This window comes from Salvelinus alpinus, chromosome 23, assembly GCF_045679555.1.
Source record: "Salvelinus alpinus chromosome 23, SLU_Salpinus.1, whole genome shotgun sequence".
Lineage (NCBI taxonomy): Eukaryota > Metazoa > Chordata > Actinopteri > Salmoniformes > Salmonidae > Salvelinus > Salvelinus alpinus.
Genome location: NC_092108.1, coordinates 21,585,001 through 21,606,366, shown reverse-complemented (window position 1 = coordinate 21,606,366; position 21,366 = coordinate 21,585,001). Strand labels below are relative to the sequence as shown.

The 21,366-nt window shown below is 41.7% G+C and overlaps 1 protein-coding gene across 1 annotated transcript; it reads left to right on the top strand.

Moving 5' to 3' along the window:
- The first annotated feature begins 5,360 nt into the window (after window positions 1-5,360).
- Window positions 5,361-21,282, top strand: LOC139550556 (THO complex subunit 1-like). Its single transcript, XM_071361512.1, has 21 exons — window positions 5,361-5,495; window positions 5,702-5,775; window positions 5,892-5,952; window positions 8,780-8,849; window positions 8,995-9,113; window positions 9,253-9,301; window positions 9,488-9,583; window positions 9,681-9,763; window positions 9,895-9,971; window positions 10,134-10,242; window positions 10,488-10,622; window positions 10,833-10,933; window positions 11,098-11,164; window positions 11,650-11,700; window positions 13,363-13,433; window positions 16,640-16,735; window positions 17,332-17,397; window positions 17,914-17,997; window positions 20,383-20,530; window positions 20,741-20,825; window positions 20,930-21,282. The coding sequence occupies exons 1-21, from the start codon at window positions 5,445-5,447 to the stop codon at window positions 21,205-21,207; spliced, it is 1,971 nt and encodes a 656-aa protein (XP_071217613.1). The 5' UTR covers window positions 5,361-5,444; the 3' UTR covers window positions 21,208-21,282.
- Window positions 21,283-21,366: the final 84 nt, after the last annotated feature.

Genomic DNA, 21,366 nt, shown 5'->3' with positions numbered 1-21,366 from the left:
GTCACAGGATGCCACCTTTCAAGAAAGTTTTGTGAAATTTCTGCCCTGCTAGAGCTGCCTCAGCCAACTGTAAGTGCTGTTATCGTGAAGTGGAAACGTCTAGGAGCAACAACGGCTCAGCCGCAAAGGGGTAGTCCACACAAGTTCACAGCTCAAAAAAATGGTCTGTTCTCAGTTGCAACACTCACTCCCGAGGTCCAAACTGCCTCTAGAAGCAATGTCAGCACAAGAACTGTTTGTCGGGAGCTTCATGAAATGGGTTTCCATGTCCGAGCTGCCGCACACAAACCCAAGATCACCATGCGCAATGCCAAGCGTCGGCTGGCGTGGTATACAGCTTGCCGCCATTGGACTCTGAAGTAGTGGAAATGCATTCTCTGGAGTGATGAATCACGCTTCACTATCTGTCAGTCCGACAGACAAATCTGGGTTTGGCAGATGCCAGGAAAACGCTACCTACCAACTGTAAAGTTTGGTGGACAAGGAATAATGTACTGGGGCTGTTTTTCATGGTTTGTGCTAATCTCCTTAGTACCAGTGAAGGAAAATCTTAACACTACAGCATACAATAATATTCTAGTTGATTTTGTTAGTGGGAGCATGCCTAAGATCACACATTAGACCAAGGCCCATATTCGCAAAGCATCCAATGCTGCTTTTCGACTAACATCAATGTTACACTAGTGTATAAACCCTTATGCTATACTAGCGAAATTGTTTCCATAGCTAGAGCTGGCAGTGAGGAATCCACAACCTCTGCATAATCAAAACCATTGCTTTGTGAGAAGATGTTAAAGTTCACAGTTAGCCATTGTTATGGCAATGCAAGCTGAAAAGTACCAGCGGCCTGGCTTTGGCCCCAAGAAAGAAGGTCCGACGGAGCCATGACCCAGTGAGACACGGGTGCCGGCCCGCGTGGATGGAGACAGAAAAGTCTGAGCCTTTTAGGTAAAACACTGAGGTAAATCCTGTATGGAAATGTGCCACAAGAGTAAGAGTGCTGATCTAGGGTCAGGTACCACCAGTCAATATAATTTTATTCATTATGATATAAAAGTAAAAACTGATCCTAGATCTACACTCCTCTAAGATGCTTTGGGAATACGGTCCAGATAAGACAAGTTGACCCTAGACCCCCACATAAACAATTGTAGAATAATTACTGGGGACGGAGACGTGGGCTGGGAGACACTGTGGCCCTGTCCAATGCCACTCCTGAACAGGGCCAGCCAGGAAGGAGCTGACCCAACCACTTTGAGGCAGTGGTTGTGTGGGTAGCAGAGGCAGAGGTGTGCTTAGCAGATCTGAAAGAGAGGCACAACATTATTTGAATGAGAATTCAGTCCACATGACAATTCAAACAGAATTTGTGCAACTTGAGACAGATAGCAATACAGTACAAATATATTAAAACATAATATGTAGTGTAACACAGACGTGCATGAGGTGGTTTAAAATAATACTACAGGTAGCTAACTCTTTCCATGCTTTTCCTGAAAATGTTTATCTGATATTATTTTTATTTATTTATTTCACCTTTATTTAACCAGGTAGGCAAGTTGAGAACAAGTTCTCATTTACAATTGCGACCTGGCCAAGATAAAGCAAAGCAGTTCGACACATACAACAACAGAGTTACACATGGAGTAAAACAAACATAGTCAATAATACAGTAGAAAAATAAGTCTATATACAATGTGAGCAAATGAGGTGAGATAAGGGAGGTAAAAGGCAAAAGAAAGGCCATGGTGGCGAAGTAAATACAATATAGCAAGTAAAACACTGGAATGGTAGATTTGCAGTGGAAGAATGTGCAAAGTAGAGATAGAAATAATGGGGTGCAAAGGAGCAAAATAAATAAATACAGTAGGGGGAGAGGTAGTTGTTTGGGCTAAATTATAGATGGGCTATGTACAGGTGCAGTAGTCTGTGAGCTGCTCTGACAGCTGGTGCTTAAAGTTAGTGAGGGAGATAAGTGTTTTCAGTTTCAGAGATTTTTGTAGTTCGTTCCAGTCATTGGCAGCAGAGAACTGGAAGGAGAGGCAGCCAAAGGAAGAATTGGTTTTGGGGGTGACCAGAGAGATATACCTGCTGGAGCGCGTGCTACAGGTGGGTGCTGCTATGGTGACCAGCGAGCTGAGATAAGGGGGAACTTTACCTAGCAGGGTCTTGTAGATGACCTGGAGCCAGTGAGTTTGGCGACGAGTATGAAGTGAGGGCCAGCCAACGAGAGCGTACAAGTCGCAGTGGTGGGTAGTATATGGGGCTTTGGTGACAAAACGGATGGCACTGTGCTAGACTGCATCCAATTTATTGAGTAGGGTATTGGAGGCTATTTTGTAAATGACATCGCCGAAGTCGAGGATCGGTAGGATGGTCAGTTTTACAAGGGTGTGTTTGGCAGCATGAGTGAAGGATGCTATGTTGCGAAATAGGAAGCCAATTCTAGATTTAACTTTGGATTGGAGATGTTTGATGTGAGTCTGGAAGGAGAGTTTACTGTCTAACCAGACACCTAGGTATTTGTAGTTGTCCACATATTGTAAGTTAGAACCGTCCAGAGTAGTGATGTTGGACGGGCGGGCAGGTGCAGGCAGCGATCGGTTGAAGAGCATGCATTTAGTTTTACTTGTATTTAAGAGCAATTGGAGGCCACGGAAGGAGAGTTGTATGGCATTGAAGTTCGTCTGGAGGGTTGTTAACACAGTGTCCAAAGAAGAGCCAGAAGTATACAGAATGGTGTCGTCTGCGTAGAGGTGGATCAGAGACTCACCAGCAGCAAGAGCGACATCATTGATGTATACAGAGAAGAGAGTCGGTCCAAGAATTGAACCCTGTGGCACCCCCATAGAGACTGCCAGAGGCCCGGACAACAGGCCCTCCGATTTGACACACTGAACTCTATCAGAGAAGTAGTTGGTGAACCAGGCGAGGCAATCATTTGAGAAACCAAGGCTATTGAGTCTGCCGATGAGGATGTGGTGATTGACAGAGTCGAAAGCCCAGGTCAATGAATACGGCTGCACAGTTTTGTTTCTTATCGATGGCGGTTAAGATATCGTTTAGGACCTTGAGCGTGGCTCAGGTGCACCCATGACCAGCTCTGAAACCAGATTGCATAGCGGAGAAGGTATGGTGGGATTTGAAATGGTCGGTAATCTGTTTGTTGACTTGGCTTTCGAAGACCTTAGAAAGGCAGGGTAGGATAGATATAGGTCTATGGCAGTTTGGGTCAAGAGTGTCCCCCCCCCTTTAAAGAGGGGGATGACCGCAGCTGCTTTCCAATCTTTGGGAATCTCAGACGGCACGAAAGAGAGGTTGAACAGGCTAGTAATGGGGGTTGCAACAATTTCGGCAGATTATTTTAGAAAGAAAGTGTCCAGATTGTCTAGCCCGGCTGATTTGTAGGGGTCCAGATTTTGCAGCTCTTTCAGAACATCACCTGACTGGATTTGGGAGAAGGAGAAATAGGGAAGGCTTGTGCGAGTTGCTGTGGGGGGTGTAGTGCTGTTGACCGGGGTAGGGGTAGCCAGGTGGAAAGCATGGCCAGCCGTAGAAAAATGCTAGCTAGTTGATGTTGTTCTAGCTAGCTCACTCTCCACCTCGCTGGTCTGCAGATGCATGACTAAATGATCATGATGTTGTGGCTGTAACTTTTAACGGACGCTAGAAGAACAACTAGCTAGCTAGTAGAAAATGAATATAATTGCATTGGTTCGACATTAACAGCTAGCTAATCAAGATATAAAAGGATGAGATCGCTCAGATTCTCTCTGGAGCAGTTAGCTCTCATCTCGTCTGGGCACTGCGTCAGGTAGATGAAGCAACTGCACATCTAATCTTCTTCCCCATCCCGTCTTGATTCAACAGGGATAGCCTGTTCTCCTCAAAACATTTATCAAGCTTGCTAACGTTAGCCAACTTGAGCATTGATCTCAGCTTGCTAACTAGCAAAGCCAACCAACTACACACAGAGCAAACAAGTATTTTCTAAACTAGTGATTCTCAACCAAATGGCAACTACATGGCTAGACCTATTGCTCTTACATAATGTAAGAACCACTAGACACAGGCTAGCCAGAAAGCTCTAATGCTAGCTAGCTAACCAGCCATGTAATGTCAATAGAAGAGGCTAGCTAGCATCAGCTTTGTAGCGGTTGTGCTATGTGGAAAAACGTGTTTTAATTCTTTCCTTCATCTTCCACAACAACGCCTTGTGTACCTTTCAAATTCTGTGAATATCATTTAGCTAGCTAGTAATTTTGACAAATTTGATCCACATTTAGCACAGTGGAAAGCGTGCTTCCAGACCGGAACCTTGTGAAAGGTGAAAGCACGTTCCTGATTGAAAACACACCACCTGACCACTTGATTGGTTGGAAGAAAAAGCCCTGTCCACCAGAGCTCATCTATTTCTCTACTGCTTACTTGCAGAACCCTGCAAGATGTGTGTATTGTTAGATATTACTGCACTGTTGGAGCTAGGAACACAAGCATTTCGCTACACCTGCTAAATATGTGTATATGACCAATAAAATTGTATTTGAATGTTTTTTTACATCTACAAAACTTTTGGCCGAGGTTAGTCGGTAAATTAGTGACGAAACTCTGAGTGCACAAATTTGACGTCAGTAAATGTAGTTTTGATTCACAGAAGATTCACCAGTCACAAGTTTAGGAAATTAGTTGCATTCATTCTCAAATTTAGTTGCAAATCTTATAGAATTTATTAACATATCAACGTACATGTTTGAAAGTTCATGTTATGTGCTTGCAAGTGTTGCATTTATTCTCAAAAGAAGTGCCATGTTTGCTATTTGCAACTACAAAACGGATTATATAAGTGCAACTCATATTTTACATTATTTTACACAAGGCACTATGTTACCTTCATTATTGACTTATCAAACCCCAAACCCTCAGCCTGGTCTGCGGCACATGCTTTCCCGGAAGTCTCGCGATGTTGCGCTTCTGGGTTTAGGGACTCGGTGGAACAACAATCAATAGTTTACCAAAGTGTATAGTGTCATCTTCTGGCCGCATGTAAAACTGAAGGCTATTATACAAATGAACATCCCGGGAATACGAGATAGATCATCCCTGAAATGCAATAGGCTACATCCGTTATTACACTGGTTATAAAAATAAAGTTTAAATATATTTCTAAAGGCCAGCAAAGCATTTGATTTGGCATAGGCCTAGTTGAACAGTAAGTTTTACTCTAATGTTGACGATAGGAACCTGTGGCTCTGATGTTCCTTGTAATCAAAATCAAAATACTGCTAGGGCAGAATATTATCCGTAAATTGTATTCATGTTACAAATTATAAACATTACTTTCTGAACCATGCCTTAAGGCTTACAACCTTGACATCCTGATTGCGCCCGATTTGAACCGGATATACAACTTTAGTCGGGGTCACGTTTATTGTTGAAGAGGAAATATGTCTGTACTGATTTTATTCAATTTGAACGATGCAAAAAATATATTTACAGTAAGAACTTGTCTTCAATACGGAGTATTTCAGACTCTATTCTATGCATGATTTAAATTGTTTATCACATCTTTGTAGAAACGCTTACAATACCTTTGCAAGCCATGTCATATTTATTAGACACGTTAGCAGGTTAACGTGTAACGATAGTCCCAAGAAAATACTACGCTTTTATTATTTGTTCAATTGTTATAACTCTCACCCAGGCCTCAACCAGAAGTGCGTTGGTCAACAAAACCAGCCAACCTTTGATAAACGCATTCAACCAGATCACTGGAAAGTGAGTGAATGACGTTACATAGCTAACGTTAGCTGTTAACATTAATTATATTATCTCTAGGCTATGCCTCTGTCCACATCACCACTGACATTGTCTGCCTGCTTGTCTCTTCACAGTGAGACAGAGAAGAAGACCACCCTTGACCAAGCTCTGAGGCAGGTCCTGGAGGAGCAGATTGTAAGTTTAAAGAAATGTAGCATATATATATATATATATATGTATGTATTTGTGTATATATCTATGTATGTATGTGTGTGTGTGTGTGTCTGTCTATATGTACAGTGGGGAGAACAAGTATTTGATACACTGCCGATTTTGCAGGTTTTCCTACTTACAAAGCATGTAGAGGTCTGTAATTTTTATCATAGGTACACTTCAACTATGAGAGACGGAATCTAAAACAAAAATCCAGAAAATCACATTGTATGATTTTTAAGTAATTAATTTGCATTTTATTGCATGACATAAGTATTTGATACATCAGAAAAGCAGAACTTAATATTTGGTACAGAAACCTTTGTTTGCAATTACAGAGATCATACGTTTCCTGTAGTTCTTGACCAGGTTTGCACACACTGCAGCAGGGATTTTGGCCCACTCCTCCCTACAGATCTTCTCCAGATCCTTCAGGTTTCGGGGCTGTCGCTGGGCAATACGGACTTTCAGCTCCCTCCAAAGATTTTCTATTGGGTTCAGGTCTGGAGACTGGCTAGGCCACTCCAGGACCTTGAGATGCTTCTTACGGAGCCACTCCTTAGTTGCCATGGCTGTGTGCTTCGTGTCGTTGTCATGCTGGAAGACCCAGCCACGACCCATCTTCAATGCTCTTACTGAGGGAAGGAGGTTGTTGGCCAAGATCTCGCGATACATGGCCCCATCCATCCTCCCCTCAATACGGTGCAGTCGTCCTGTCCCCTTTGCAGAAAAGCATCCCCAAAGAATGATGTTTCCACCTCCATGCTTCACGGTTGGGATGGTGTTCTTGGGGTTGTACTCATACTTCTTCTTCCTCCAAACACGGCGAGTGGAGTTAGACCAAAAAGCTCTATTTTTGTCTCATCAGACCACATGACCTTCTCCCATTCCTCCTCTGGATCATCCAGATGGTCATTGGCAAACTTCAGACGGGCCTGGACATGCACTGGCTTAAGCAGGGGGACCTTGCGTGCGCTGCAGGATTTTAATCCATGACGGCGTAGTGTGTTACTAATGGTTTTCTTTGAGACTGTGGTCCCAGCTCTCTTCAGGTCATTGACCAGGTCCTGTCGTGTAGTTCTGGGCTGATCCCTCACCTTCCTCATGATCATTGATGCCCCACGAGGTGAAATCTTGCATGGAGCCCCAGACCGAGGGTGATTGACCGTCATCTTGAACTTCTTCCATTTTCTAATAATTGCGCCAACAGTTGTTTCCTTCTCACCAAGCTGCTTGCCTATTGTCCTGTAGCCCATCCCAGCCTTGTGCAGGTCTACAATTTTATCCCTGATGTCCTTACACAGCTCTCTGGTCTTGGCCATTGTGGAGAGGTTGGAGTCTGTTTGATTGAGTGTGTGGACAGGTGTCTTTTATACAGGTAACGAGTTCAAACAGGTGCAGTTAATACAGGTAATGAGTGGAGAACAGGAGGGCTTCTTAAAGAAAAACTAACAGGTCTGTGAGAGCCGGAATTCTTACTGGTTGGTAGGTGATCAAATACTTATGTCATGCAATAAAATGCTAATTAATTATTTAAAAATCATACAATGTGATTTTCTGGATTTTTGTTTTAAATTCCGTCTCTCACAGTTGAAGTGTACCTATGATAAAAATGACAGACCTCTACATGCTTTGTAAGTAGGAAAACCTGCAAAATCGGCAGTGTATCAAATACTTGTTCTCCCCACTGTATGTGTGTGTGTGTGTGTGTGTGTCTGTCTATATGTATGTATGTATGTGTACTTTGTTTTAGATATGTATATGTAAAGTGTTGGTCCCATTTTTTTCACAAGCTGAAATAAAATTTAGCAGAAATGTAAAATACACACAAAAAGCCAATCTTGTAAAAAGAATTGTGCACAATTTTGTTTACATCCCTGTTAATGAGCATTTCTCCCTTGCCAAGATAATCCGTCCAATTGACAGGTGTGGCTTATCAAGAAGCTGATTTAAACAGCATGATCATTACACAGGTGCACCTTGTGCTGGGGACAATAAAAGGCCACTATAAAATGTGCAGTTTTGTCACACAACACAAAGCCACAGATGTCTCAAGTTTTAAAGGAAGCATGCAATTGTCATGCTGACTGCAGGAATGTCTAACAGAGCTGTTGCCAGAGAATTTAATGTTAATTTCTTAATGTTAATTTCACCTCTAACGTCGTTTTAGAACATTTGGCAGTACTTCCAACCGGCCTCACAACTGCAGACCACGTGTAACCATGCCAGCCCAGGACCTCCACATCCGTCTTTATCACCTGTGGGATAGTGTGAGGAGTGGGGGTGCTGAGGAGTACTTCTGTCTAATAAAGCCCTTTTGTGGGGAAAAACTAATTCTGATTGGATGGGCCTGGCTCCCCAGTGGATGGGCCTCTGCCCAGTCATCTGAAATCCATAGATTAGGGTCTAATTAGTTTATTTCAATTGACTGATTTCCTTCTATGAACTGTGTAACTCAGTAAAATCTTTGAAATTATTGCATGTTGCATTTATATTTTGTTTAGTATATTTATATGTATATATATGTGTGTTTGTTTTGTTGTCACATACACCTGATAGGTGCAGTGAAATGTGTTGTTTTACAGGGTCAAACATAGTAGTACGGTGCCCCTGGAGCAAATTAGTGTTAAGTGCCTTGCTCAAGGGCTACCTGCCACCTAGTGGTTAGCGAGGTCGCTGGTTCGAAAACCCGAGCCGACAAGGTGAAAAATCTGTCGAAGTATACTGCTAGTACATGGTCTTGCTTATGCTCAATATGCTTCACCAAGAGTCGAGCAACATTCTCCCTTTCTCTCCTTTTCTTTTACAGGTGGAAAAGAAAGCACTCGTCGATGACTTCCTGTCTCTCATCTATCTCAGCATTGATGGAGTCACTGAAGGTAAGCAGCAGGCTGAACGTCACGTCATTACATCGCTACATCTACCTCTGTTTTACCTCCTTAGTATTTCATCGATATACACGCCAGACAGCAAATGATGTAGTAATTGTGTAGAAAAGTGTAGTAAATTCACTTGTCCATGCAGGTATCTGCTCCGCCACCACTCCTTTCCTACTGTTGGGAGATGTTCTGGACTGTCTTCCTCTGTACCAGTGTGATAAGGTCTTCTCCTTTGTTGAAGAGAATGTCTCCACCTGGAAGTCTGTAAGTAGCTTAGTCTGTTTCTCTGTGTTCTTAGAGTAATGGTCAATGTTTACTTGATGACAGGTTTCATATAGAAGATCTTTCCTTTTAGTTATTAAGGAAATGCCACCAACATAACTTTCTTCTCTCTCACTTTCAGAACTCCTTTTACACTGCTGGGAAGAACTACTTGTTAAGGATGTGTAATGGTGAGGATAAAGGCACACATTAAGATCACTTCCTGGCAGGTTTCCTGTAGGACCCGGGATTCGAACTGGCAACCCTCTGGTTGTTGGCTCGCCTCTCTAGCGTCTAGGCTACTTGCCGGCCCTGTTTGTTGTTATCTTGATTTGTGCAGATATTCCATCACTAAACCCCATCTTCTTACCCTGCAGATCTTTTGAGGAGGTTGTCCAAGTCTCAGAACACAGTCTTCTGTGGACGGATCCAGCTGTTCCTGGCTCGTCTCTTTCCCCTGTCTGAGAAATCAGGTGAGAGGGTTACATGGAGCTACAGGAACTGATGTCATTAATGTTTTATCATGGATGTGGACTTGTGGCCACTATTGTGTTCCTTTGTGTGTTTCAGGTCTGAACCTGCAGAGCCAGTTTAATCTCAACAACATCACAGTGTTCAACAAAAATGAGCAAGAGAGCACTCTTGGCCAGAAGGTAAGGCCTTGTTCTAAGGATTATAGATACTGTATATTGTGTAAGCTGTTGAATGATGTGTGTGCTGTTGAATGTGCTTAACAATGAATTACCACTCTCTCTCTACCTCTGTTCTGTGTTGTCTTCTACAGCCCACAGAGGAGGAGGATGGGATGGAAGTGGAGGAGGGGGAGATGGGAGATGAGGAACCTAGTGCACCTGCACCATGGTAAGCAACATGAGTCCTTGTTCCATCTATCACAATGCTTGGAATCATCAGTGGTTTTTCATCAACATAGCTGTTGCACTGATCCCTGTGCTGGCAAGTCTTGTAAGTTTGATTGCAGCTTGCTAAAACAAGTTGTACTATAAAATTGCTCCCTGTTTGTAGTTCCATCCCTATCGACTACAACCTATACAGAAAGTTCTGGACTCTGCAGGACTACTTCAGAAACCCTGTTCAGTGTTATGAGAAGTTTTCCTGGATGACTTTCCTCAAGGTGACTTTTCTGCCCTCACTCTTTCCCTCCCAAAATAGCTTTGTGACATTTCTTATCTGACATGACCCATCTATGGACATCTACAAAAAGTATGACACTTTGCTTTAAAAAATGTCTTGTTCAAAACTGTTATTATTCTGTATGTCCTGTGAAGTATCCAGACAGGTAGTGGCTGTTTTTGTTTCTGTGAGAAGACACTGAAAAGTTGTTTGAGTTCATAGAAATGTTCTGTATGTTGTCTGTAGTATTCAGACGAGACGCTGGCAGTGTTTAGAAGCTTCAAGCTGGACGACATGCAGGCTTCTAAAAGGAAGCTGGAAGAGCTGAGGACAGCAGGAGGAGACCACGTTTACTTTGCCAAGTTCCTTACCAGTGAGAAGGTGACATCTCAACTTCTTCCATCAATTAAGAATAGAACAGAATAGAGATAGACTACATTGCAGTAAGACTGCACAGAGTCACTGTTCTACAAATCACCTTACGTCCCAAGTAACTACTCATTATGTGATTGAGATTAGGAAGTCTATACCTCGCCTTTCTCAAATGGATCCCTTCAAATACAAAGACAGTCTCTGTCTTTGCCTCTCTAGTTGATGGACCTGCAGCTCAGTGACAGTAACTTCAGACGACACATCCTCCTGCAGTACCTTATCCTGTTCCAGTACCTCAAGGGACAGGTCAAGTTCAAAAGGTGAGGTGGCCCAAGAAGATGCCCCCCGTCCCACACCATCATACCCTATGTCAGGTTGAATGTAGTCTGATTTAATTTAGCAGTCAAAGGTGTAACAGTGAATTCATATTGGGATTTGACTGCTGTTGGTCTCTTCACTACCAACTCTTGTCCTGTTGCTGCAGCTCCAGTTGTATCCTGAATGATGATCAGTGTTCATGGATGGAGGAGACCACCAAAGTTGTGTACCAGGTGTGTGTGTGTTTCATCTGATAGATTGTAAACTACTGTTTTATATCTTTACTGTTTTATATAATTATCCTCTTAGTATGAATAGATTGTTTTTATATCCTTAGAGATTGAAAGTACTGTTAGGTTCAAGCTCTGCATGAGAAGTGTAATTATTTAGTGAACTGTAGGAATGTGTGCTCCCAATAACTCAAGGCCTCTGCTGACTGATAATAAGTCTTATTGATATGCACAGAGAAATCCTGGGTGATAGGGAAAACTACTGAAGTACATCTTTGTGGAAGAGAGGGTGTTAGAGCTAAGGTTATAAGTGTATGCACTGTATTGAATGCACATGCACTGTATTGAATGTATGTATTCAGCTGTACATCTTCACTGAGTAAACATTTTAAATGTCACTGAGTTTGGGCTCTTTTGTATGATACATGTGTTTATTGTATATTTAGATATTGCTATTTTTTATCACCTGTCTAACTTGTTCCCTGTAGCTGCTCAGAGAGATCGCACCGGATGGAGACAAGTTTGCCACCATGGTCGAGGTAAGAATAGTCTGAATATTCCATAAGTCTGTGTAGTTCCTGCAAATTCACATGTTTTATTAGTGACATCACAACATACAGTACCAGTCAAAAGTTTGGACACACCTACTCATTCAAGGGTTTTTCTTGATTTTTCTATATTAAAGAATAATAGGGATGACATCAACTATGAAATAACACATATGGAATCATGTGTTAAACAAATCAAAACATATTTTAGATTCTTCAAAGTAGCCACCATTTACCTTGATGACATCTTTGCACACTTTTGGCAACCTCTCAACCAGCTTCATGAGGAATGCTTTTCCAACAGTTTTGAAGGAGTTCCCACATATGCTGAGCACTTGTTGGCTGCTTTTCCTTCACTCTGCGGTCCAACTTATCCCAAACCATCTCAAATGGGTTGAGTGATTGTGGAGGCCAGGTCATCTGATGCAGCACTCCATCACTCTCCTTCTTGGTCAAATAGCCCTTACACAGCCTGGAGGTGGGTTGGGTCATTGTCCTGTTGAAAAACAAATGATAGTCCCACTAAGCGCAAACCAGATGGGATGGCGTATCGCTGCAGAATGCTGTGGTAGCCATGCTGGTTAAGTGTCCCTTGAATTTTAAATAAATCATAAAGTGTCACCAGCAAAGCACCATCACACCACTTCCATGCTTCACATTGGGAACCACAGATGCAGAGATCATCTGTTCACCTACTCTGCGTCTCACAAAGATACGGAGATTGGAACCAAAAATATAGAATTTGGACTCATCAGACCAAAGGAAATATTTCCACTGGTCTAATGTCCATTGCTTGTGTTTCTTGGCCCAAGCAGTCTCTTCTTACTGTTGGTGTCCTTTAGTAGTGGTTTCTTTGCAGCAGTTAGACCAGAAAAGCCTGATTCACTCCGTCTCCTCTGAACAGTTGATGTTGAGATGTATCTGTTACTTGAACTCTGAAGCATTTATTTGGGCTGCAATTTCTGAGGCTGGTAACTCTAATGAACTTATCCTCTGCAGCAGATGTAATTGGGTTTTCCTTTCCTGTGGCGGTCCTCATGAGGCAGTTTCATCATAGCGCTTGATGGTTTTTGCGGCTGCACTTGAAGAAACTTTCAAAGTTATTGAAATGTTGCAGATTGACTGACATGTCTTAAAGTAATGAGGGACTGTCATTTCTCTTTGCTTTTCTGAGTTGCCATAATATGGACTTGGTCTTTTACCGAATAGGGCTATCTTCTGTATACCACCCCTACCTTGTCACAACAACTGATTGGCTCAAACGCATTAATTACATTTTTAACAATGCACACCTGTTTAATTGAAATCGATTCCAGGTGACTACCTCATTAAGCTGGTTGAGAGAATGCCAACAGTGTGCAAAGCTGTCATCAAGGCAAAGGGTGGCTATTTGAAGAATCTCAAATATAAAATATATTTTGATTTGTTTAACACTTCTTTGGTTACTACATGATTCCATATGTGTTATTTCATAGTTTTGAAGTCTTCGCTGTTATTCTACATTGTAGAAAATAATATAAAGAAAGAACCCTCAAATGAGTAGCTGTGTCCAAACTTTTGAATGGTACTGTATAGCCTTCTGTATTACAAGTCAAGGTTGACAGGGTAAGGCTTATTGATGACATTGAAAAGTCCCCCCTCATATTTTGACAGCATGTCCTAAACACAGAGGAGAACTGGAACTCGTGGAAAAATGAGGGATGCCCAAGCTTTGTGAAGGAAAGGTATAGCAGCAGAATTCAACAACCTCATGTTTATGATCCTATACTTATGAATATATTATTATCAAGACAAAGTTCAAATTGAAAATATATATCATTCATTAAAGTGAGGAATGTACATTACCAGTCAATAGTTGACACCTACTCATTCCAGGGTTTTTCTTTATTTTTACTGTTTTCTACATTGTAGAAGAATAGTGAAGACATAACACATATGGAATCATGTTGTAACCAAAAAGTGTTAAACAAATCAAAATATATTTTATATTTGAGATTCTTAAAAGTAGCCACCCTTTTCCTTGATGACAGCTTTGCACACTGTTGGCATTCTCTAAACCGGCTTCATGAGGTAGTCACCTGGAATGCATTTCAATTAACAGGTGTGCCTTGGTAAAAGTTTGTGGAATTTCTTTCCTTCTTAATGCGTTTGAGCCAATCAGTTGTGTTGTGACAATGTAGGGGTGGTATACAGAAGATAGCCCTATTTGATAAAAGACCAAGTCAATATTATGGCTAAAATAAGCAAAGAGAAACGACAGTCCATCATTACTTTAAGTGCAAACGCAAAAACCATCAAGCGCTATGATGAAACTGGCTCTCATGAGGACCACCACAGGAAAGGAAGACCTAGATTACCTCTGCTGCAGAGGATAAGTTCATTAGAGTTACCAGCCTCAGAAATCTGCAATTAACTGCATCTCAAATTGCAGCCCAAGTAAATGCTTCACAGAATTAAAGTAACAGACACATCTCAACATCAACTGTTCAGAGGAAACTGTGTGAATCAGGCCTTCATGGTCGAATTGCTGCGAAGAAACCTGTACTAAAGCACACCAGTAAGAAGAAGAGACTTACTTGGTCCAAGAAACACGAGCATTGGACATTAGACCGGTGGAAATATGTCCTTTGGTCTGATGAGTCCAAATTTGAGATTTTTGGTTCCAACTGCCAAGTCTTTGTGAGACGCAGAGTAGGTGAAGGGATGATCTCCGCAAGTGTGGTTCCCACCGTGAAGCATGGAGGTGGTGTGATGCTGTGGGGGTGCTTTGCTGGTGTCACTGTCAGTGATTTATTTATAATTCAAGGCACACTTAACCAGCATGGCTACCACAGCATTCTGCAGCGATACACCATCCCATCTGGTTTGCGCTTAGTGGGACTATAATTTTTGGGATAAACGGGATAATGACCCAAAACACACCTCCAGGCTGTGTAAGGGCTGTTTGACCAAGAAGGAGAGTGATGGAGTGCTGCATCAGATGACCTGGCCTCCACAATCACCCAACCTCAATCTAATTGAGATGGTTTTGGATGAGTTGGACTGCAGAGTGTAGGAAAAGCAGCCAACAAGTGCTCAGTATATGTGGGAACTCCTTCAAGACTGTTGGAAAAGGATTCCAGGTGACTACCTCATGAAGCTGGTTGAGAGAATGCCAAGAGTGCAAAGCTGTCATCAAGGCAAAGAGTGGCTACTTTGAAGAATATCAAATTTATTTTGATTTAACAGTTTTTTTGGTTACTTACATGATTCCATGTGTTATTTCATAGTTCTGATGTCTTCACTATTATTCTACAATTGAGAAAATTGTAAAAAAATAAAAACCTTGAATGAGTAGGTGTCCAAACTTTTGAATGGTACTGTATATACAGTGCCTTCAGAAGATATTCACACCCCTTGATCTTTTTCACGTTTTGTTGTGTTACAGCCTGAATTTTAAATGGACTAAGTTGAGGTTGTCACTGGCCTACACACAATACCCCATAATGTCAAAGTGGGATGATGTTTTTAGAAATGTTTACAAATTAATAAAATATGAAAAGCTGAAATGTCTTGAGTCAATTAGTATTCAACCCCTTTTATGGCAAGCCTAAATAAGTTCAGGAGTAAAAATGTGCTTTAACAAGTCACAAGTTTCATGGACTCATTGTGTGTGCAATAAGTGTTTAACATGATTTTTGAATGACTACCTCATCTGTCCCCCACACATACAATTATCTGTAAGTTCCCTCAATTGAGGAGTGAATTTCAAACACGGATTCAACCACAAAGACCAGGGAGGTTTTCAAATGCCTCACAAAGAACGGCACGTATTGGTAATAAAAAAAAAAAATGCTCACATTGAATCTCCCTTTTGAGCTTGGTGAAGTTATTAATTACACTTTGGCTGGTGTATCAATACACCCAGTCACTACAAAGATACAGGAGTCCTTCCTAATATAGTTGCCAGACAGGAAGGACACCACTCTGGGATTTTTTAATTTAAACTTTATTTAACTAGGAAAGTCAGTTAAGAACAAATTCTTATTTTACAATGACGGCCAACCCGGATGACGCTGGGCCAATTGTGTGCTGCCCTATAGGACTCCCGATCACGGCCGGTTGTGATACAGCCCGGGATCGAACCGGGGTCTGTAGTGATGTCTCTAGCACTGTGATGCTGTTCCACTCAGGAGCCCAAATGGTGACTTTAAAATAGTTAAAAGTTGAATAGCTGTGATAGGAAAAAACTGAGGATGGATCAACAACATTGTAGTTATCCACAATACTAACCTAATTGACAATGTGAAAATGTGCATCCTGTCTGCAACAAGGCACTAAAGTAATACTGCAGAAAATGTGTCAAAGCAAATCACTTTTTGTCCTAAATACGTTTGTGGCATATCCAGTACAACACATAACTGAGTACCACTCCATATTTTCAAGCATAGTGGTGGCTGCATCATGTTATGGGAATGTTTGTAATCATTAAGGACTGGGTAGTTTTTCAGGATAAAATAAGAAATGGAATGGAGCTAAGCACAGGAAAAAACTCAAATCGGGTTCAGTATGCTTTCCACCATACACTGGGAGATGAATTCACCTTTCAGCAGGACAATAACCTAAAACACATGGCCAAATCTACACAAGTTGCTTACCAAGAAGACAGTGAATGTTCCTGAGTAGCTGAGATTTAGAAAAAAATAATGGGCAAATGTTGCACAATCCAGGTGTGGAAAGCTCTTAGAGACTCAGCTGTAATTGCTGCCAAAGGTGCTTCTATGAACTATTGACTAAGGGGTGTGAATACTTATTTAAATAAGACATTTCATTATGGGGTAATGTGTGTGAGAAGAAAAATATATATATTTTGAATTCAGGCTGTAACACATGTGGAATAAGTCAAGAATGCTTTCTGAAGGGGTATGAATGCTTCCCCCACCCCCCCCAGACCAGTAGATGACAAACCCAAGAGACCCATGAGGAAGAGACAAGCTCCAGAAGACTTCCTAGGTAAAGGCCCTGACAGGAAGGTCTTCATGGGGAAGTAAGTATCAATCCTAACATAATAATAATAATAATTTGGTGGGTGCTTATATTGTACAATAATAATTTATACAACTTCTATAGCACTTTTCATTACAGAAACAATATCAAAGATTCAAGTCTGTAGGGAAGGGGGGGGTACCTAGTCAGTTGTACAACTGAATGCATTCAACTGAAATGTCTTTCGCATTTAACCCAACCCCTCTGAATCAGAGAGGTGTGGGGGTGGCTGCCTGAATTGATATGCCTGGCGGAACAGTGGATTAACTGATTTACTCAGGGACAGAATGACAGATTTGTACCTTGTCAGCTCTGGGATTCGATCTAGCCACAAGGCTACCTGCCACCCCTGTATTATACGCATGTGTGAATTGGACATTTTGTCCATATCCGAACTCTGTATGGCAATGATAACTGGGACAGAATAGTAATGTGTTCCCCAAAACCGTAGTTGGTTTAGGAAAGTTGAGGTATGCCAGTAGGATTATTTACAATGTCTAGCCCTCACATTGGAGCCTAATGAAAATGGGGAGACATAGCATGTTGCCAATATGGGGGACGAGTGACACAGCTTCCCTCGTGTTTGTTTTCTTGCAGTGATGAACTCACGAGACTGTGGAATCTGAATCATAACAATATGGCAGCTTGCCAGTCAGTTAGCAGGTGAGTGGTTTTACAGCAGTGGTGCAGCTGGTCAAAGGTCAAAGTTACATAGCCCACTTACCTACCTATAAGTTTTTGGTGTATAACATTAAAGGAGAATTTCGCTTTTTACAACCAAATGTAAAAAATATATGTAAATGACATATTATAGAAGGGTCCAGACACTTTCTTTGCGACTTGACTTGTTTTTGAGAAATTTACCGCAACCAGCGATTCACTTGCTCATCCTCGTACAGTAAGGGTGCTCAGAAAAGACATGAACAAATGCTCCAAAAACCACAGTAGCCTACTTGAACACTAACTTAAAGCGGGTACAGCCTCAGTGTTGACAGTAAACGCATGCTGGAAGTTTGGTGAGGTGAGGTTTGTGCTCAGAAATTTGCTCAGTGCCAAAACATTTTTGACTGAACATTGGTATAGACCCTTCTATAACTTGCCATTTACATAAAAAGAGATTTGGTAAAAAAAAAAATATAACTTCTCCTTTAACCCTAAATGTTAATTTCTTGTCCACAGGGAATTCATGCCTACTCTGGAGGAGTTCTTTGAAAAGGCCATTGAACAGGCTGACCCAGCCAACATGGTGGAAGATGAGTACAAGTATGTGTATACACTGAGTGTACAAAACATTAGGAACATGACTGACCAGGTGACAGTGACTGACTTTCCATGACTGACCAGGTGACAGTTATGATCCCATACTGATGTCACCTGCTAAATCCATTTCAATCAGTGTAGATGAAGGGGAGGAGACATGTTAACCTGTTGAGGACAGAGGGCGCTATTTTCACTTTGGGGGAAAATCGTGCCCAATTTAAACGGCCTCGTACTCTATTCTTGCTCGTACAATATGCATATTATTATTACTATTGGATAGAAAACACTCTCAAGTTTCTAAAACTGTTTGAATTATATCTGTGAGTAAAACAGAACTTATTTTGCAGCATACTTCCTGTCAGAAAGTGAAATATCTCAAATCGAGGCTCTGTTCCAGGGCCTCCCTATAATTTTGCTTGAGATTTGTGACTATACATGCACTTCATACGCCTTCCACTAGATGTCAATAGGCTGTGAGAGGTGAAATGGGGTCTCAATGTCTTTCTATGGTCAAAAGAGACAGCTTGGAATGACATGACCCCAGAATTCGTTTGTTCAGGAAGCGCATAAATGTCACCAGTAATGGCTTCTGAAAAGCAATCGTTATAGACGTCTTATATCTCCGGCTTTGATTTTATTTGATGAATGTGAAGATATCATCGTAAAGTATGTTTTTTCAATATAGTTTTATTAGATTATTGACATTATTTCGGTACGTTAGACGTGTTGCGTTCTTTGCGTTTGGTGAAGATGGACAGCTTAGCGCCACTTGGCTAGTTTTGCTTGCTAATTCGCGAGGGAAAAAGGCCATTCTAAAACCAGACAACGATTGTTCCCGACAAAGGACCCCTTGTACAACATTCTGATGGAAGATCATCAAAAGTAGGACCCATTTTATGATGCTATTTCATATATCTGTCGAACATGTGTACTATTAGGTAGCGCCCAGATTTTGGGCACGCTCTCGCTATAACGTAAGCTGGATGTCGTAATGAAGTTATTTTTAGAATTCTAACACGCCGATTGCATTAAGAACTAGTGTGTCTATCATTTCCTATACAACATGTATTTTTTTGTCATGTTTATGAATAGTTATTTGGTCAGAATAGGTGAGTTTTAGAAAAATATCCGCACATTCTGGGAAAAAGATGCTACGTTAGCACAATGTATAACCACTGATTTCAGCTCTAAATATGCACATTAACCTGATGTTATAGGACTGTCATCTGATGAAGTATATCAAGGTTAGTAAAATTATATATCTTTTGCTGGGTTGTTACGATCGCTAACATTTACTGCTGGTAAATGTGGTTGTGATTCTGGCTATTGTGGTAAGCTCATATAATGCTATATTGTGTTTTCGCTGTAAAACACTTAAAAAATCTGACATATTGGCTGGATTCACAAGATGTTGGGCTTTCATTTGCTGTACGCTGTGTATTTTTCAGAAATGTTTTAAGATGAGTAATTAGTTATTTGACGTTGGTCTCTGTAATTATTCTGGCAGCTTCGGCACTATTTCAGATTGCAGCTGCAATGTAGAACTGTGATTTATACCTGAAAAATGCACATGCTATACCATAAATATGTTATCAGACTGTCATCTTATGAAGTTGTTTCTTGGTTAGTGGCTATATATATCTTTATTTAGTCGAATTAGTGATAGCTACTGATGGAGTAAAAAAGTGGTGTCTTTTGCTAACGTGGTTAGCTAATAGATTTACATATTGTGTCTTCCCTGTAAAACATTTTAAAAATCAGAAATGATGGCTGGATTCACAAGATCTGTATCTTTCATCTGGTGTCTTGGACTTGTGATTTAATGATATTTAGATGCTAGTATTTACTTGTGACGCTATGCTAGGCTATGCTAGTCAGCTTTTTTACTGTGGGGGGTGCTCCCGGATCCGGGATGAGTAGGCAGTAGAAGTTAAAGGATTCTTAAGCCATATTTGTGTATGTGAGCCATTCAGAGGGTAAATGTGCAGGACAAAAGATGTTAAGTGCCTTTGAACAGGGTATGGTAGTAGATGCCAGGCACACCAGTGTGAGTGTCAATAACTGCAACGCAGCTGTTTTTTTCACACTCAAGTTTCCTGTGTGTATGAAAGGACATCCAGCCAACTTGACACAACTCTGGGAAGCATTGGAGTCAACATGGGCCAGCATCCCTGTGGAACGCTTTTGATACTTGTAGAGTCCATGCCTCAATGAATTGAGGCGATTCTGAGGGGGTGCAACTCAATGTTAGGAAGGTGTTCCTAATGTTTTGTACACTAACTGTTGATTGTCTGTCCTAAGACCTGTCCAATGGTGTCAAGAAAGATCCTGCCGTGTGAAGTGTTTTGGTTCAATATTATCCACTCACCTCCACGCCCCGTCCTGTAGGGTGGTGCGTAACTCAAACTATGGCTGGCGAGCCCTGCGTCTGTTGTCTAGGAGGAGTCCCCACTTCTTCCAGCCCACCAACCAGCAGATCAAGAGCCTGGCTGACTACCTGGAGAGCATGGTCATCAAACTGGCCAAGGAGCTGCCGGTGAGTTGTCTGGTCGGAACTATGGGTGCTTGGATACTGAAAATGTTTATGAATTACAAGGCTCCCTTTGGGAGCATAGGGTGTCCATCGGAGAATCTCAATTTCATACTCCTCACAACCCATTTGAGGTCAGAGGACAATGTAATTCAGATGTTCCCCATGTCCTTACCTCTCTTGATGAATTAAATCCCCTTTGCCCTGTCATCACAGAAGGACCTCCCGTCTGAGGAGATAAAGACAGGAGAGGAAGACTATGAAGACAACGGCGACACCCTTCTCAAAGAGAGCAACGACAGTGAGTTCTAGATATGTAGTTGTAAAATCAAAGCTCCAGTTGGACTGCAGATTACCCCCGATTTTCCATATTGACCTGATCACATCCCTTTTGTGTGCCCCAAGGTCTGAGCATGCAGACCAAACTGGTGTCTAACCAGCAGATGGATGACATAGCAGTCAAGCTGGGTTCCCAATGGAAGACCCTGGCTGGCCAGCTGGAGATAAAGGCAGCGGAGATCCGGGAGATTGAGACAGACAGCAAGGACGTGGACATGCAGGCCAAGCTGCTGCTGGTGGCCTGGCAGGACCGTGAGGGGACACAGGCCACCGTCGAGAGCCTGGTTCCAGCACTCAATGCTGCTGGCTTCCCCAAGATCGCAGACATCCTCAACGAGACATAGATCAAGGCCTTCATGCTTAGACATGTACTGTAATTTCATCCTCCGTAGAATCTTTAAATAAACGCTCAACTTTGACTAGAGCTTTATATACTTACGATCCCTCACAGGTCAATGCATACATATTGTATGTGCAGGGCATTTAGATGGATAAAAGTGAGT

Coding starts and splice junctions, on each gene's coding strand:
- LOC139550556 (XM_071361512.1), top strand. CDS start 5,445: ATGTCTGTACTGATTTTATTCAATTTGAACGATGCAAAAAATATATTT. Junction 9,972..10,133: donor CCTAGTGCACCTGCACCATG/GTAAGCAACATG, acceptor CCCTGTTTGTAG/TTCCATCCCTATCGACTACA. Junction 10,934..11,097: donor GGACAGGTCAAGTTCAAAAG/GTGAGGTGGCCC, acceptor CTGTTGCTGCAG/CTCCAGTTGTATCCTGAATG.